The sequence below is a fragment of the Agelaius phoeniceus genome, chromosome 4, assembly GCF_051311805.1.
Source record: "Agelaius phoeniceus isolate bAgePho1 chromosome 4, bAgePho1.hap1, whole genome shotgun sequence".
Lineage (NCBI taxonomy): Eukaryota > Metazoa > Chordata > Aves > Passeriformes > Icteridae > Agelaius > Agelaius phoeniceus.
In genome coordinates, this window is record NC_135268.1 from 46,842,087 (window position 1) to 46,860,701 (window position 18,615).

The 18,615-nt window shown below is 36.0% G+C and overlaps 1 protein-coding gene across 5 annotated transcripts in view; it reads right to left on the reverse strand.

Annotated features, from left to right (window-relative positions):
• The window catches only part of CEP135 (centrosomal protein 135), a 35,295-nt gene extending 16,694 nt beyond the window's left edge, over nucleotides 1–18,601 (reverse strand). For 3 of the 5 annotated variants that reach the window (XR_013182112.1, XM_077177514.1, XM_077177518.1), the window contains exons 1-14: nucleotides 18,478–18,601; nucleotides 14,053–14,641; nucleotides 12,767–12,931; nucleotides 11,589–11,779; nucleotides 10,915–11,082; nucleotides 9,237–9,378; nucleotides 8,768–8,852; nucleotides 7,666–7,794; nucleotides 6,290–6,505; nucleotides 5,637–5,702; nucleotides 4,515–4,665; nucleotides 3,362–3,555; nucleotides 2,749–2,892; nucleotides 2,125–2,268 (exon numbers count right to left, since the gene is read on the reverse strand). Coding sequence is in view for 4 of the 5 variants with exons in the window: in XM_077177514.1 (XP_077033629.1) it covers nucleotides 2,125–2,268; nucleotides 2,749–2,892; nucleotides 3,362–3,555; nucleotides 4,515–4,665; nucleotides 5,637–5,702; nucleotides 6,290–6,505; nucleotides 7,666–7,794; nucleotides 8,768–8,852; nucleotides 9,237–9,378; nucleotides 10,915–11,082; nucleotides 11,589–11,779; nucleotides 12,767–12,879 (1,743 nt within the window). In the remaining variant the exon portion in view is untranslated. Of the gene's footprint in view, nucleotides 1–2,124; nucleotides 2,269–2,748; nucleotides 2,893–3,361; nucleotides 3,556–4,514; nucleotides 4,666–5,636; nucleotides 5,703–6,289; nucleotides 6,506–7,665; nucleotides 7,795–8,767; nucleotides 8,853–9,236; nucleotides 9,379–10,914; nucleotides 11,083–11,588; nucleotides 11,780–12,766; nucleotides 12,932–14,052; nucleotides 14,642–15,995; nucleotides 16,171–18,477 lie in introns of all 5 variants that reach the window. The other 2 variants (XM_077177516.1, XM_077177517.1) reach the window with 2 other exon arrangements.
• Between the last annotated feature and the right edge of the window lie 14 nt (nucleotides 18,602–18,615).

Consider the following 18,615-nt stretch of genomic DNA (forward strand, 5'->3'; position numbering starts at 1 on the left):
GATTTTGGGTTTGATTCTTGGTTTAGATTTTTTTAAATAGTATATTTATATTTGGTCCTAACCAAATTAATATTTGTGAGTTGTTGTAGAGTTTACTGAGCTACATGAGGTTGCATGCATGTATAACTTAGTGCCCTAAGACATTTTAAATAAATTTATTCAAATATTATTCATTACAACATGCAAGGCACACTACAAAGATAACTGGCCTTTCCCTATATCTATGAAGAAACCTTTAAAGATTACTTATCTGTTCCCTGACTTTTGTGCATAACTGAAACAAACTCTCACACTTCCTAGAAATGCCTTAGATTAGTGTTTTTGTAAAGGTATTTCAAAGTGGCACACATATAAAACGTTGGTAGTCACCTATTAGAAGAAAGGATGGAGCTGGAAACACATCTCTACTACTGCATGCACATGCTTTAAGCAAAGAGGGCAGATTTACTGCCACTGCATTCAGATACACAACAGGTCTTTATTTTTGTGGTAGTAAAATCAAACTGTGGAAGCATTCATCATACAATCACCAGTGACATATGTTGTCCTGGAATAAGTCCATTAAAATGATTTTCAAAAAGAAGGCAAGAAAACAAATCCTCTGAAATCATAGGCTCTTGACTACAACCATTAATGCACATTAATACCAGACATCACACGGTCATAGAACCATAGAATCATTTAAGTTGGAAAAGACCTCTAAGACATTAAGTCCAACTATTAACCCAGCACTGCCATGCTCAACACTAAACCATGTCCCTATGTGCCTTATCCACATGCTTTTTGAACATTTGCAGGGCTGGTGATTCCACCACATTCCTGGGTTGCATGTCAAGATCATAGTAACAGGAAAATCACTGCATTAACAAACATTTTTTAAAGGTCAAAAATACTGAAACTTGGATTGCAATTAATTTCTGGTTCATGGTTCAGTTATGTGCCATTTAAAATATACTCTGCTAAAAAATGCAACAGCAACTAAAGATCAGCAAAAATGAAAAAGTCCATATAATCCCCAGTTTATAGGATAAGAACCATAGGTGACTGTGACAGTGTGCTCCACCCCACCCCCCTCTAATTTTTTTTTTTTTTTGGTTAAGCACTAGTGGCCCTCCTGATAGGTGCATCCAGATTAAGGAAGACTGTGGGATGAGAGCTAACAGCACATAGCTAAGGGCTGTAAGTCTTGCCTGGCAGCAGCTGAGGGCTAGTTGAGCATGTGGCTACTGAAATTGTGCTGCAAATAGAAGTCAATCATCAAAATCCATGAACAGAGCATGGCCCACAGCCCATTGAGCTCTCCTGCATGGCAGCAGGCTGCACACCATTCCCTTTGAGCTGGGGAGCTTCTGAAGGATACTTGTTAAGGGGGAAAGAATCCCTATTGCATCTCATACTCAGCTAATGAGTTGGGAATGAGAGCACTGAAATGTTGAAATGTTAGCTTAGTGACATAAAAGATTGTTATCATCCTTGAGACAGAAACTATTCACCAAGAATGGACCCAGCCACCCCTCTGAGGAGTCTGGAAGGCAAGAAGACCCTTCTGAACCTCATGACTCAATGGGAAGGTCTCCCTGACAGTTTTGTCTGACCTTGGCCTCTATGCAGCAAATACTCAAATGTACCTTACCATCAAATCTTGTTAAACCACCATTGCATCTACCAGTGAATTTTTGAAACTCACTGCCTGAAGTGAATAAAATACATTGTTGCTTCTCTCTTGTGAGTGAAGGGCATGATTTCTTCCACCACAATGACACTCAAACATCTTCAAAGGGGAGTGCATATGCAAGAAGTATTCTGTGGCTGGGCCTCCATATCTAGGTCTCCCACACAAGGTGATGACATGTTTGCCCTTAAATACTTTAAAGCATGTTCCTCTACCCATGCTTGGGACTGTGTTTACAGGAAAACTTGTAATTCATAATAACAACAGTAACAATAATAACAATAGATATTTTGTAATCATATAAATTCATTGAGCCCTTAAGTGAGTTTGAAATCCAAAGTTATTGGACTGAAAAGGGGGACTGATAGACAGTCAAACACAAACACAGCACTATGGTATAACCCTTCCCCATATGCCACCTCAGTGTAAGCAATGAAGCTATAAAAGCTCACCTTTAATTTTTCTCCAAGACTTTCTTTTTCTGCCATTAGCATTCTAAAGTCAGTCAGTGCAATGTCTCTTTCTTCTTCTATGTGACTTTGAGAAACAAAACTGTGTTTTGCTTCTCTTCTCATCCTGTTCAATTCACTCTGAGACTTTAAAAGAATATAGTTTGTTAGCATACATGGACTGCATTATAGTGTACACACTAACAAAATGCTGTAATTACAGAATAGTCTTATTTTTCCCTAGATAACTAAAATATAGTCCCTAAATCACTCAGTGGCATGACAACTTACACTGTCAAAATAATCATCCTTATTTTCTTTTACTGTCCCAAGTATAGCCTAACTTCACTGTTCTCTTATCAGTGCTGTATCTTTACACAACCTTCTCATGCATTCTACTGATTTTTCCTTATGTTTATAACTTAAACATAAGAGTACAATAACCTTGAATAGCTTTCAAGTTAATAAACTAACCAGAATACATAATTTATTAACATGTAATAAAAACAGGTATGTATTTTATTAGCCTTGGTTGTGTTCTACTAGGTTTTTCATTTTAAAATAACCAACAGTACAAGAAATATTAATTGGTCATTTCAATGTTAACTATAAACATTTTCTTCTTACCTGCTCATAAAGAACTTTTAATCTGTCTCTTTCTGCAGTCAATAATTTGACATTGGACTGAATTTCTATCATATGCTTTTCAAATCTGTCTAACACAGACCGCAGCTCATCTCTTTCTCTGGTGATTGATTTAAGCTCTTCACTCTGAAAAGTAATCAATAAATTCATGTTAAAATTTGCTAATTAAAATATCTGAAAAATTAATACCAGAAAAGAACTCTTCCTATTAGCAATACATAAAAAATATATTCAAAATAATTTTAATCACAAGAAAAAGCCTGGCACCGGTGGTGTAATCTAAACATCAAGAACCAGCTGTTAAAAAGAAAAACCAAAGGAGCTAGCCATAAGATTTCAGCCTTTTTCTGATTATTATCTAGTTCTATTCATTTCAATAAACTGATCAATAAGTAATCAGTGTTACTGTAAAATGTGACAAGGAAAGAAAAAGGCAAGTTCCTTGGAGTTTCTCTCAGTTGATTTTTTGCATCAAGAATGTAATTTAGAAAACTACTACAGTCATTTAATGCCACTGAATTTGAAAATATATTTGATGGCTTCTTAATTGTTTCTACAGTATTTTTTTCACTTATGTTGACAGCAAGAACTTTACCTTCTCTGCAGTCCTGCGGCTTGGGCTAGGCCTCAGTTTAACCATTTTCTGAAGATAGTCCAATTCTCGCTTATAGTAGTCCCTGTCATCTTCTAAGGTCTTCACAAATGCATCCAGACGTGATGGAGATTTGTCTCCTAGGGCAATACCAAAGTCCAATCTCATTCTTTCAATTTCTAGGACAAGTTCTCGTTCTGGAAAGAAAAAAAAGAAAGAAGAAAGAAAAGCAACTCTATAGGGAAGTCATGAATTTCCTCAAAGACACTGGCATTTAGGATGGATTAATTTGCCTACCAACCATGTAGGCAGCAATCCTGCTGAACAGGATGTAAGAGTTCTAAAGGCTAAAGAAGGCAAAACACAAGTGAGTAGCATAAAACCATCAGAGACCTCACAGCACCTTGAGCTCCATCAACAGAGGGACGTGATTATTCCCCTTTATTTAGCACCCAGAAGATTGCACTTAAAATACTGTTTTAAGGTTTGCCCCTTCTACAACAAGAAAGATGTAGATAAACTAAATCCAAGGCAAGCCCTGCAAGCTGGTCAGGCAGCAGAATGCTTGCTCTATGGTGAATAGCTGAGGGAACTGGGTTTATTCAGCCTGGAGAAGTGCTGGAGAGCCAAGGGCAGACTGACAGTGGCACTGACAAGGGACTTACAGATAACATGGAGCCAGTTTCTATTTACTATGTAGGTAAATAAGGAACAGTGGCAATTAATTGCTACAAGCAATTACAAACAATTGTAATACAGGGAAAAATATTTTACTCTGACAACTGAAGAACATTAGAGATTGTGTGGAATCTTCATCCCTGGAGGTTTTCAAAACCTAGATGGATAAATCTCTCAAGAAATGGAGTCTGAAGAGTTTTGGAAATTACTTTGCATGAAACTGCCACAGAATTAGGATAAGAATGAGGATAGGGATCACACTAAAAAGCTCAACTTTCAGTTCTCACATACAGAATGAAAACATCTTTCTATGACGAGAATTTTCACTTCAACTATGACTGGAGACCTACAGTCTTCTTTTAATTTATATATGTCTTAAAGGTCTTTTAGTACTATTAACTGTATGTTAACTAGGTAGGTATTCTATTTCAAAAATTACAGAAAGGTAGTTTCCAAGAATCTACGGTTGATGATTTACCTTTTCTTTCTAAATTCTCTGTTTTTTCTGTCAGCCTTTGCTTCTCTTGTTGAAGCTGGTTTAACAACAGCTCAAGATGCCCTTTTTCATCTTTTTTCCCAAAGAGTTCTTCTTTTAGTCTCTCATTCTCCTTATGACACGAGCACAAATCCTGAAGTAACAAGCATTATTATAAAAATTAGAAGTACCAATAGAGACATTTGGAGGAAAAAGAAACACTTTGATAAACTTTTAATATACAACACTGTTTACCTCTGGTTGACCTGGATCTTTTATGCTTTAATATTTGTGGCAGGCCATCCTTGTATTTATTTTATTAAGTCCAAGTAAGCATTACTTTTTACATGGTTTGCAAGCAGTAACAAGAAAAGCAAACCAACCAGTAGGATAGTGGGATACAAACATGGGAAAAAATTTAACTACTAAAGCAAGAAATAATTTTAAGTGCATTTGGTAACAGTGTTGGTGTTAAAGTGCATTACAATACAGCATCTCAGTCACTGCAACTCTGAAGCCAATCAAATGCTATTTGGCACACCTTTCCTATAATCTGATGTCCTGAAAATTAAGTATTTTTGTATTTGCAAGCTCCCTAGATAGACTAAAACAAAACATTGTACTCAGCTAATACACAAGTTGCCATATATGCTAGAAAGAGTTTGGTCTTCAAAGAATTGATAATAGTGATGTTTTCCATCTGGGCCCTATGCTTTGTTTCTGAGTGAGCCAAATATTGGACAATTTTTCACATCCCAATTAAGAGACAAAGCAGTTTCAAAACAATGAAAATCCTCGAGGATGTAATAACTCATTAGTGGTAAAAGAGATTATGTCACCAGGAAATTATGACTTCAGACAGCAGAAATAAGGAAATGTACAATAAGGACACAGTCAACCATACTGTCTAGAGAGATTTCTTTCAGTTTATTTTTTCAACAATATGATGTAGCTTCTCTAGCTCTTTCATTTATTAATTAGTAATTTTTACATCAAAGGTTCAGGGTACTAAAGAAGTTTTCTTGCTAATTGTTAAATTGATTTCTTTTATAATAAATGAAACAATTATGTGGATGACAGCATGAAAAAAGGGCACAAACAAGAACTGAAAATATTTTTACTTACTGATTTAAGCCTTGTTATGGTTTCTTGTAGATCCTGTATTTCACTGACTTTTCTTTCAATTTCTTTCTATCAACCAAAATTAACCTATATGTTAAGAGTTATTCAAAATGATTCAAAATGACAAAAATCCCTTTGTTACAAAAAAATAAGGAAGCAGACTATTTTGGTAAGAAATGAAGTATAGTTAGTTCCTTGTAATAAAGTGGGAAAGCTCCTACAAAGTGAAAGCACAAAAAAGTTATGGTATAAACACCCACGCTGTTCGGGAGCACAACGATCACTGCATGACTCTTCATAGGAAAAACCCCTTTTTCCTCTTCATAGGAAAAACCCCTCCAAATATATGTACTGCTGTTGCAAACATGCATTACCTAGCAATAGTTTTAAGTACTTCAGCATTTTATTTCACACTAAGCTAATGAAAAGGACAGATTGTCCCTTAACTAAAATCATCTCAACCTAATACAGTAAAGGTACAAAATAGTTGTGATTAATCCACTTTAAGTGAGAAATTCCATGAAATATTAAGAAAACTGGAAAAAAATCCTTTTAATCTTCCTTTCACAAGCCAATAAGCCTTTCATTGCAATTAGAAAATATAAAACCAAGTAAAATGCAGCAGATCTGTCACTCTGTGACACATTAGTGATTACCTTTGCTTCTCCTATTTCCTTATCTGCAGTCTCAAGCACTATTTCTTTGTGTCTTTCCAACTGCTGTGCCAAGTGATCTATTTCATTCAGTTCTTGACACAGTTCTTGATTTTTATTGCTTAAATCCACTACCTCACTAGTTACATTTTGTTTAGTGTCCAAGAGATCTTGAATGTGATTTTCAAGTTCTTTGTTTTTTTTCTGAAGATAATCAACCTGAAAGACATTTTTCATTAAAATATTAATATGCATTCCTTTTCAATAAAATACTAATATGCATTCTTAAGTTAGGTTGCAAAAGTTCCTCCCAACCTTCTGAAATACAGTATCTCTATATCCAAAGTAAAAACATGGTATCATGTTAAAAATACCAAGATTTTCTATTTTTAGAGCTTAATGCTTATCAACCTGAAAAAGAAACACAATGTTATGAGCTCTCTCACAGTCATGAATACTGCTATCTAAAGACAACCATACATTTCTTGCCAAATGAAAGTGGTATATTGGGACCAAGCCTGAGAAATAGTCTTGATGGTGCAAAACCAGCTTCATGCAGCTCTGGGCTCACTCCCTGTACAATCAATTTGTATTCATCATGATTTACTAATTCAGGACCACTGAGCACAGCTGTCCTCCTTCCAAGTCATAGCTCATTCCATATTTTTGCAGCACTGAACCAAAGCTAATAAACTCTTCAATGTGCCACTGTACATCATGCACAATCAGTACACAAAACAGCTAACTCATGTGAGAAAAACCTGAAAATTGATGGTACAGATCCAGAGATGGGCTTTATGTGATTTGTACTCCAGCCCAGCTTTAAATTCTCATTCAGAGACCACTACTGAATGCATGCTAATACACAGAGTAAACACAAACACCTTTATCCTAAGCTTATCCTTTCCTCACAAGTTTGTGTTGGAGTCAAAGTGGGAACCATTTGAAATCCATGAGGAAGATTTCCCACTCTCTCATGAGAATATCTACAGTGTTACCCCTTATCATAATTACATATAACATTGTTACTTTCTAAAGCATAAACGGCATGTATGCAATAACTTTCTAACTAAACAAAGGGATTTTCAAACTTGCTGAAAACGGTGTGTCATACAAAAATTTGCTGAATACTTTCAGATTAACATACTATGTACAGATGTGAGGTCATTGAATTCTTTAACAAAACCTTTCTGACAGACTTTTAAAACAGGAAATGAAATTTCTTTAGTCAAGAAACACTGCCATCAAAAAAAGAAAGGCAAGTTCCATCGATTGATTTTATATCTATAGTGGTTTTTTGAAGAGCTACAAGTTTTGTGGGTTTTTTTCAGATTGCTATATTGTTAGGTTTGACTAAACAACTGTAATAAATGAATTACCTGTATATTCAAGTGGGAAATAAGCTTCTCATTACTTTTAGTTCTCGATTCCAGAGAGAGAACCTCATGAGACCGCCCTCCATCCAATGCCAGCATCAAGCGCTCGATTTCTTTGTCTCTTATCTCAACCTTTGAGGGACAAAAAAAAAAAGCTCCAATATCCTTACACACCATTAATAGACCCTTCATTTAAATAAACACACACATAACATTCAGTAAAAAGGTACACAACTAAAAATGCAATTTCTATCTTGTATTTTTTTGTTGTTGTTGTTTTCTAGATTTTTGGTTCTTCTGAAAAAAGTTGTATCCTTGAAAGTGAAATAAACTAATCAAACACAATTTGTAAGGAAAAACTGAAACAGTTCCTACTAGATTACATTCTTGAAGAAAACCAAACAATTTTGATTTAAAGTGAAGTTAACGAATGCTACAACTTAACTGAGACTAGCACTTAAAATTAGGGAAAAAACTTCTAAGTAAGCTAACTCAGTGACTATTCCAGTCACTGGAGAAAAGGAAATATTGGAAGAGGAAAACCAAGATGTGAAGAAAAAAGAAAGACGACAGTGTCCACAAACCCCTAGATTTGAAAGACATAACATATGAACATTTGATGTAATTCCATTACTTAAAGATTGTACCTATCTTATCAATCCACTCTCATTAAAACATAGAATCTGTTGTTCATAAAAATTTAAAAAATATAACCAGTCCAAGCAGTGAAAAAACTATCCTAAGATATATGTAGATCAAATTGCTATTTTGGACAAGTTAACACTTACACACTAAAAAAATGCAGACAGGTTCTACTTCTGATTGTCAAGTTTAGATTATTTAATGTAATTTCAAAAGTCAAAATTTATCAGCAAAACCACTGGGCAAGAATTTGTTATCGTTGCTGTCTCCAAAGGCAGAGGAGGAAAACTGCTCGACACAGTCAAGTTAGAATAATTATATTTCACAAGCCCTACAATGCATTCCCAAGAAGGTTTTTAAGACACCAAGGCCATTACCATGGCTATGACACCCAAATAATAACAAGAATATTAATATTAATAATGAAACAACAATGCCACTACAACTGATGATATAAACATACCTGTTTGCTATAATTTTTCATTCCACTTTCAGATGTCTCCAGTTTTTCCTGTAGCTCTGTTACTTCTGACTGCAGTTCTTGAATTCTGAAACATAGCACTATATTTTTTATGTGAATTTGTGGAAGAATTGTATGCACACAATTCAAGCATTTTATCTTTGCTCCCAAACCCAAATATTTCACAGAGAAATAGTTTGCAAAATATTAATGCAGAAGCTGTTGTTTGAGATATTGTAGCAGGTTGACTGTATCTGGCTGCCAGTCCCCCACACAGACGCTCTCTGACTTCCTTTCCTCAACAGGATGGTGGAGAAAAGAAAAAGCTCACAGGTCAAGACAAAGACAGGGAGACCATCTACCAACTACTGCCACCAGTGACAGACTCAAGTGGGGGAAGATTAATTTAACTAACCAATGGTGAGACTCAAAGACACTCCTACACTTCAGAGCTGAAAAGCTCCTGGCTCACCGATTATCAGCCACCTGGAGCAGGTCTGCAATGTAAGGGTCCTCTGGCTGAGGCACTGGGTAGGCACTGACACCTGATGGGGGCACAAGCTGGTCTATCTGCATGCGCTGCCGCCTGAAGGGAATGCTCTTCCTCCTGCCACCTAAAAGCCCAAACCAGAGACACTTTACTTGGAGTTAAAGCAAGTTAAAGTTGTCTTCTTTAATACAAATTTTCTTTTAATATAGTATTCTTTAATACAAATAGTATCTAAAATAGTATTCTTTAATACAAAATTAATTTTCTTATTTATTCTGCTGCTTCTGAATTAGCATGTTTCACCATTTTAATCCTCCTGCAATAAGCTGATAAAATTCACATATTCTAGACAACACCATTCTTGCAGGTTAGTACCAGTTTTGCCAAAGTTCACTAATATAATAAGGAAACACACAAAGTAATTCATATATTCTAGACAACGCCATTCTTGCAGGTTAGTAACAGTTTTGCCAAAATTCACTATTATAATAAGGAAACACACAAAGCTTTTATAAGTAATTTTCCCTACTGTTTAAGATCCCAAATACTCTATAGTTCAAATTTGTTGAAGCTGTTAGTGATTCAGCTTACTAAAACAGCTAAATCAAAACACCACAAAAGACATTTGGTTTTAACATTTAAGAACTATTTTATGACCAAACTAACCTTTGCATTGCTTAGTAGTATTTTTATTTTTTCTACTCTGTGTTCATTTCAGTGCATATCATATCCTACTGCTTATCAAGCAGAGTATGCTATTAGCTTGAGTGATAACATATTCAGAAAAAAGCAAAACACAGTATTTTTTCCAGATAGAACATCTCCTCTTCATCATATGGTTAAATAAGAACATGCAATATTGGATGATGTAGTATAGAAAAATCCTAGAAGACTGGTGACCAAGGGGCAAGTATGCAGAAGGATAGACAAAAGCTTAACATGTCATCTTTGAAGCAAAGGACATGAAGTGCGAAAAGGTATGCAAAAATAAAGAGGAAATTGAGTTTTTCCTAGCTATCTGTTCATTTTTCTCAAATGCCAAAAATGTATATATAATTCAATGACTTGGAAAAAAAAAAGACAGTCTCAAAATTTCACAAAATAATCTATATTCCTTAGCTTCAAAAAATTAAGAAAAAGGAAACCCTGGAGAAAGACATTAACCTGAAAGTAACATGTAGAACATTTTAAGTTATCAAAACACCCTTTAAATATTGTAAGTTTATAGAGGATTGGAATACTTGTAGACATATTTTGCATCTTGCTATGTTTAGATCTTGATTCCAAAAATCTGAATTTGTCACTTACACATCAATGATCTGTCAAAAATATGCAAGTGACAAACATTATGTCTCTTAATTAGGTGCAGCAATAAAAGAAATAGCTGTTGATTAACAGTGCTTTCTAGTCACATTTTAACTTAAAAGTCTCCAGTTGAATCTTAAGTTTGCATTCAAATTTGTCCCTTACACAGGTGATGACCTAATGAAACTTCAGACAGAGAAATGACAGAATTCAGAGCCCAAAGTTTCAAAGGGTGATGTTACTCTACTGGATATTTCAGTACAGTAACTTCTCTTACGAGAGGAAAAGATATTATGTTCTGAAGATCCAAAAAAGCCCAGAAAAAGTTGAAATATCTGTGATTATTCACACGCACCAGGTGTTTGCACCACTGCTTGCAAATTCTTCTCCTGAAGCTCCTGAATTTTTTCAGTCTTGGCTTTGGTCTCTTTTTCCAGCACTTTAATTTTATGCATATACTGGTTATTCAAAAATTTCAAGTCAGTTGTTTCGTGTTCAACCCTCCTTAAGCAAGCTTTCAAATCTTCAAGGGAGAGAAAAGCAGTATTATCTCTCTAATTCACTATTTTTCCTAGTAGTACCAAAATAAGCATAAAGAAAATCCAATATTCTTTTTCCATAGCATAAAATTATCAAATACACATATATATGTGCATACTTTTACAAATACACACGAAAATATATATTTATACATGTTTTAAAAATAAACACCCACTGTGGAACAAAGGCCCATTTAACCGCAGTATTTAATTTTCAATTAAAAAACACCATTTCAAGGTACAAAAGTATACATTAGACTTCTAATAGTCTCATATTTTATTGAAAAAAAAATCTGCAGAACTTCCAAAGTTTTATGACTGCAAAAGAAATGTCTGAGCATGAACCTTAATTCATTAAAGGCACCAAACTCCATGACCACTCACACTCACTTAAAAGCATAGATAAAAGAATCTGCAGATGAAGGATTTAGCCACAATTTTATTTTGGCATGGAAGGATTAAAAAAATTAAATCTTCATTTGTATATTACCTTTAACATGGCGATCAGACTTCTCTTTCAGTTTTAATATTTCCAAGTGTAAATCATTATTTTCCCTGGTAAGTCTGGCATTCTCTGTTTTATAAGGTTCCAAAATAGTATCATAATTGCTGCACTCTTTCTCTGTTTTCCCAGAAGAAAACTTTGCTTTGCGCAGGCTCTCAGTTGTATGAACTAAGTCACTAGGATAGAGGAGCATCAGATGTGTTAGCAATGCTATCAGCCTTCACACTGCAGATGCAAATGTTTATTATGACCTGAGAAACAAAACCCTTTCCCCAAGAGGGGGAACAAATGAGTTCAAACAAAGGCAACAAAACATTCATGTCATATAAGAAAAACTGAAAGACAGGAAGTGTCTTTACTGTTTAAAAGAAACAGTAAATAGGAAAGAACAGGACAAAAAAAAAAAGAAAACAAAATAGTTACAAAGCATATCAGGAGTTTACATCTGATAAGTATCAAAGCTAGTGATGGAGAGAGTAAATCTACCTGTAGACACATGGATGAGACTTAATGTTGAAGACAGATGACTCCATATTTGCTTACCTATGTTCTTCCATCTGTATTACATACTAGAGAGCAACAGAACCAGAATTGCTACATTTCTGTGTTTGGTCAAATGTAACTGGATTACTATGGAAATTACTGTGTTCTTAATAATGTCAAAGCCAAAAATTAGCAGATCTAATAAGAAGGAAATCTGAAAATTTTTGCCTTTTTTTCTGTTATGTGTCTTGTAAAAAGGGCAAAGACAACAAACTTAAAATTCTCTAAATGAGGTCATAATAAATGGAGATGTGAATGTTTTATTTTAAGTCACAGGACAGGCAATAGGGATTATTTTTTATACAACCAGTTACGAGAGTGTGTCCTTTTAAGCAAATATCAATAGCAACTATTCTTGGCTCTCTTATTAGGTTAGAAAAGTTGAATTTTCCTATGCCATAGATCCTTAGAAGCAATTCTACTGAATTAAATTAAATCTTAAGATGTTCCCATAATTTAAGCAAACCCATTTGACTTCATCAGACACTGGAACTTAACGTTAGCTCTAAAATAACACTGCTAGAAAACAACCCTCATATTAAACCTTCTTTTTAACCTGTCAAAAATCTAACAATACCTACTGTATGATTACTATTTTTAAATGAATCCCCTTTGAATACCTGAAAAGCTTTTCCACCAAAGGTAAGCTGTCCACTCCCAGTGGGTGCCGATAGCCCAGCTGATTCAGACGTTTCCTGAGATTAACAAACCTCCGCTCTGCATTTGCACTCATTGTAAACACACCTCCAAAGCTGCTCTTGTCACAGTCAACAAAAACAGGACACCTGCAAAAGACTGCTGGTTACAGCATCTGTCCTTTAGAGAAGGAAAAATATAGGATAAAATAATGGAAAAAAAATTTTTATTCTGTAGAATAAAAGCATTCATGCAGAAGCACGTCCTTAAATTTTAAGTAAATTAAAACAGGATAACTGCAACTAAAAAGTTTTAAACATATTTAGATATTCCTTTAAAAATAAGTATTTGCCTTGGCAGTTAGTTTTCTCATTATATTCTGATTTTTTTAAATCATGGTAATCACTGTATCTTATACAATACAAATTGCCAGATTACTCTGAAAAATTCATACTTTTTTCTTTCATATATAAATCTTACTTTCAAAGTTTACAAGCCAGTACTTAATATATCTTATGCCAACCATTGCTAAAATTGCATAAAATATGTAAAATGTTGAAGACAGATTAACTTTCAACATCTACATTCTATGATAGAAAATAGAAATGATAAAAAATACTGGTGTACTGTAGTCATACTTGCATCATTTTCTGGAAAATACAGTTTAAGGATCAGAGAGCTGGGATTCTCTCAATTGACTGATTAGTTAACTTTTTATTACTAAGCAAATCTAAAGGTGTCTGGATCAGTATTACTGTGTCTGAATCCAAATGATAAATTTGATTTTCCCAAGTACATCTGAGGGAAGAAGAATTTTTACATCATTATGTCCTTCTGAATTTAGACATAGAATGAGAAGACAAATCAAGTACTAAAGCTTATGTTTCTTAATCTGTAAAAACATCTGTTCAATAGTTAGAAATATTTTTGAAAAGTAGTTATTTCTCTAAAACATCTTCCCTCACATTTCTTCAGAAGTTTCAGTATTAACCTATTGGCTGCAAAGACCTGAGCAGCCAAACTACCAATTCAAGGTGGTGTTGTTTGCATCTCATATAAAAGGAACAGAATACAGAGATCACCCAAACTATCATCACAATCCTCCAGATTTTAAAAATATATTTAATAAATACATGAAGATATTTGAAAATAAAATGAATTACTACTAACAAAGTGAGGAAAATGTGCATCTTTCTCTCATATCTAATGCTGGAAAGTTAAGATTTCATCTCATTTTATTAAAATGCCACAAAGAAGTCTAGCAACAGACCTGTGGTTGCCGGGTACTGCTCCGTAGATGAGAATCACCAGTCTTACAAGCACGGCATCTGCTCTGGGTACTACCAAAAATACTTGCTTGAAGAGGTTTGGGTTGTTGGGACATTAACTAAGCAATGGCATTGCCAACAATCCCTCACATAGTGTGCTGGGATGGCTGAAGGAGGCGGCGGTGCACTTTGGTTCCACTCAGTGGAAGTCAATGTCCTGATGTGTAGGAAATGCTCTTCATACTCCTCTGGCAGCCAAAGACTAAAGTAACAAGTTCTTGGTATTTCTACATTAAAGTTGAAGATTCTGTGTTGAATTCAGGAAAAGTGTGATTGTGTTACTGTGTCTAGATTGAGACTCAGGAATACATTTTATATTACTACAGAAGAAAACTGGTAACTCCTGAGCTCATCTTCTCCTTAAGAAGACTTTATCAGTTAAAAAGATTAAATTACCTCAAAATAGATCATCAGATTTGCTTAAAAGCTTGTGTTTTAGAAAGAGCAAAGATTTTTTACTAATTGAAATGAGGAAGTTTTACAGAAGAAATATCATGAACAAATCTGTGTCACAGCTTTTTCAGGAAGTAACTGCAAAGAAAAATAAATGGACATATGTTAGCACTTTAGTTACTGTGGCTATGAAGTACATATATAATCTCACTAAATCCCTGCAATGGGCATTTAAGATATTGTAACCTAAACACAATCCAATATTGGGAAGTACTGACAAATTGCTGATTGAATCACTCACATTCCTAAAAACTGAAATTTTTAATTTAATTCATTATTATCACTGGAATCAATGCAGAAAGGGTATTATCTTATACTTCTTAGAGCCACATTGGATCCACAATAAGACCAGGAAATGAATAGCTATAGTATAGGTCCAAAAGGCATCCTGAAATGAATATAAGAATTGGGGTTGTTATTTCAGAGAGCTTAACACAGATATTAAAGTCTTCAAAGATAATAATTGTCATACACCCTGTGCTAGAAAGAAATTATTTGTCAGTAATTCCAGACCTCTGCCATTACAGACTACCATAATTTAGATCTCATATCCTAAACTTAGTCTATCACTAGTCTTACCATGACATGAAAAAGTATCTAGCAACTTCTACATTCTACATTCTACTTCTACAAAGGAAAGTTTGTTTTTCTGGAAATATAAAATCAATACATGAAATGCACTGATTCAGTTGAATCAAAGACCTGTCTGACACAATGTCCTGTGTCTCTTGACAGTTGCCACAGCAAGAGTACAAACACCTAAAACACGAGTCAAATCTCACTCCTACATACATTTTTTTCATATAAGCCTATAATGCAGGGCCTTGAAGGGCTTCAAGTTGGACTGAAATAACTATAATAGTATCTGAGAGACCTTTCTCTGAGCAGCCAGAGATACTTGGCTGTAGCCTTCACTATTCATATTGATTCCTAACTCACCATCTGCCTTTTTCATCACTCTAAAGCATCGATTAGACACATTCACTGTGACACATCTCACTGAGTGGTTACCACTTTAGAGACCACAGCATGTATCATTTTGCCTTTACTAACACTGCTCCTTAACTCTGGCATCATTACTCAGTCCAGTGAAATCCTTCTGACACCCTTGGACTGCACTTAGCATGTCCACATAATGAGCAAATTTCGTCCCCTGCTGTTTAACCTACTCTTCCAAATTACTGATCACTGATCAGTGTTTGTCATGGCTTAACCCCAACTTGCAACCAAGCACCACACAGCTGGCTTGCTTGCACCCCCCACTCCCACAGGGGTGGAGAGGAGAATAGGGGAAAAATTGGCAAAACTTGTAGATTGTCATAGGAACAGTTTAATACTTGAAACAAAATTAATAATAACAACAACAACAACAGTAGTAGCAGTAAGCAAGAGAGGTTGATAAAACCAAGAGATGCACAATGCAATTGCTCACCACGTGCCGACTGATGCCCAGCGTGTCCCCGAACCACAAGCAGCCCCACTCTGGGTTACTCCCCAGTTAATTTTTTTAAGGAGTGGAATACCCCTTTGGCCAGCTCAGATCATCTGTCCTGGCTATGCTCCCTCGTGGCTTTCCATGCAGCTCCTCACTGGCACTGAGAAGTCCTCTGCTGGGAGCAAGCACTACTTAGCAACAACCACAACACCAGAGTGTTATCAACATCATTCTCATGCTGAATCCAAAACACAACACTGCACTGGCTGCTAGGAAGGAAACTAACTTTATCCCAGCTGAAACCAGGGAACTTGGTCGTTGTTTGCTCTAAAGCATAGATTAAATGCACTGACAGTGTCACATCTTTCTAAAAAGTTTAGAGACCATTTTAGAGACCAGAGCATGTATCACTTTGCCTTTATTAACATCATTCTTTAATTCCTACTTTTTTACTCAGTCCAGTGAAACTCTTCTGCAATCCTTGAGATTGCACTTAACGTGTCTATAAAATGAGCAAATTTTGTCCCTTGCTGTTTAACCCATTATTTCAGATCAGTCTTAAACAGCAGACAATCTTCTGCACATTCACTGCAATATAGTACTTCCTCTCTTTTAACCACCAGCTTCTTCTCTCCATTTCTGACAGACACCTGCTTTCTTAAAAGCATTTGGTAAACAACCTTCTCAAAAAGCTTTTTTCTAAATCCAAGTTTTCTACATTATTTGCACTCAGTCAATTCAATCCAGAATATGCTTTTCTTTAAAGAAGCTTAATAGCCTTGTGAATCACAACCGAGTCCTGATGAAAGGTATGTCACACCTACTAGATGTCTGTAAGTTTGCAAAGTACTGGAAAGCACTTTTAACAGCTTTGGTATTTCCCATGAGACAGGCTACATTAGCTCCATAAACAGGTCACATAATTTATCATCCAAATATTTCTTGCAATTTAGTGCTGCTGTGAAGAAAATCAAATTTCCATTTTCTATGAAAAACAGAAAAGTGAAAATTGAACAGTACTTTAATTAAGCCATTTCTTAAACAGGAAATGTTTAAGAAATTACATCTCTAGTACTTTAAATCAGCCATTTGCTAAACAGGATTTATTAATATGTTTAAATGATTACATCTCTCAGTTGCTTGCTGAAGAGTATTCAGAGCCAATTAGCCTAATTTTTTGTTCCCCCTTTGCTCACGAAGAGTGCTGAAAGTGACAACATTCACATGCTTCATTTTATGACATGCCTGGATGGCTGTGAGCAGTCTTTTGAAGATATAAATGTTTATGTAATAGATATATGTAGCAACTAAAACTGTTCCCTACTGTTTTAGACCAATGTCTAAATTGAACCTTCATGTGAAAGATGGGCAATAGTGGAATCCTATGTCCAGCTGCTCTAGGGGCTAAGTAGAGAGAATCAACTGGCATAAAATTGTGTGAAAGCAGCAATGTTTATAGGTATTAGATTAGCAGATTGAAGTCGTCCTTCTATACAGAGAACAACACAGCAAAATTGATGGTGAATACATGTTCAGAAGTGCTGCAGATGCAGTATTTGTGTTATCAATCAGAAAATGTAATAATAAAAAGCAGAGCAAAGGTGGATCTTGGCCTTGGAAGAAATAATGCAGTCATTGAGCCATGTGGACAACAAAACTACAGTTGAACACAAAGAAATTGCTAACAGATGAACACAAAGAAATTACTATGGACAAATGCATATGCTATGAAACAATTTTTTTTAATTGAGTCTGTAACATTAACATCAAAGACAATCGTGAAATGCAGTTTCAGTCTCAGTTTTGGGAAATACCAAAATGCATTTTTCATTCAACAGAACTTACACGTTAAAGGTTTTTTCCTTTTTGATTCCTGTCCTGTTTGCCCAGGTACCAAAGGCATTCAGTGGCCCTGCTATTTGACTACTGCGGTGCTTCGGGGCTGTGCCCTAACAAGCAGCTGCTGCAGCATCATGCCCAAGATACACCCAAAGAGCCAGCACTTGCTTCAGGAAAGTCTGCTTCCAAGGGGATTTGCTGGGAACTCACCTCTGACTAAGACATTCATACAACACGCTTGCTGGGAAGTCTCAGCACTTTGCCAATGGAAAGACACCACTTGTTCCGAAGAAAGATTTTTTTTCTAAAGTGTAATGGAATGCCCGAATGGTTAGGGTTGGAAGGCATCTCTGGAGATCATGCGACCAGGCAGGGCCACCCGGAGCAGGTGACAGGAACGCGTCCAGGTGGGTTTAGAATGTCTCCAGAGAGGAAGACCACGTCCTCCCTGGGCAGGCTGTCACCACACCCTGCACGCTCCCACTACAGCACAAGAAAACTCTTTCGATTATGAGCCTGTCATCACCCGTCTGCTTAAACTGCTAGCTTTGCAGACCTTCCAGCAATCCCGATCCGTACCTACAGAGGGGCGGTCGGTCGCTTTGCCAACAGGTTTACGCCACTTTCCCCCCACACTTACCACTAAAAGCAGGCGCCGGCAAGCGGGGCCGCCGCGGAGCGGCCGCGGTGTCCCAGCGCCCGAAATCCTTTGAAAATGGCGCGCGGAGCAGCGGCCGCTTCCGGCCCGTCACCGCAGCAACGGCGGGACGCGCCCGCC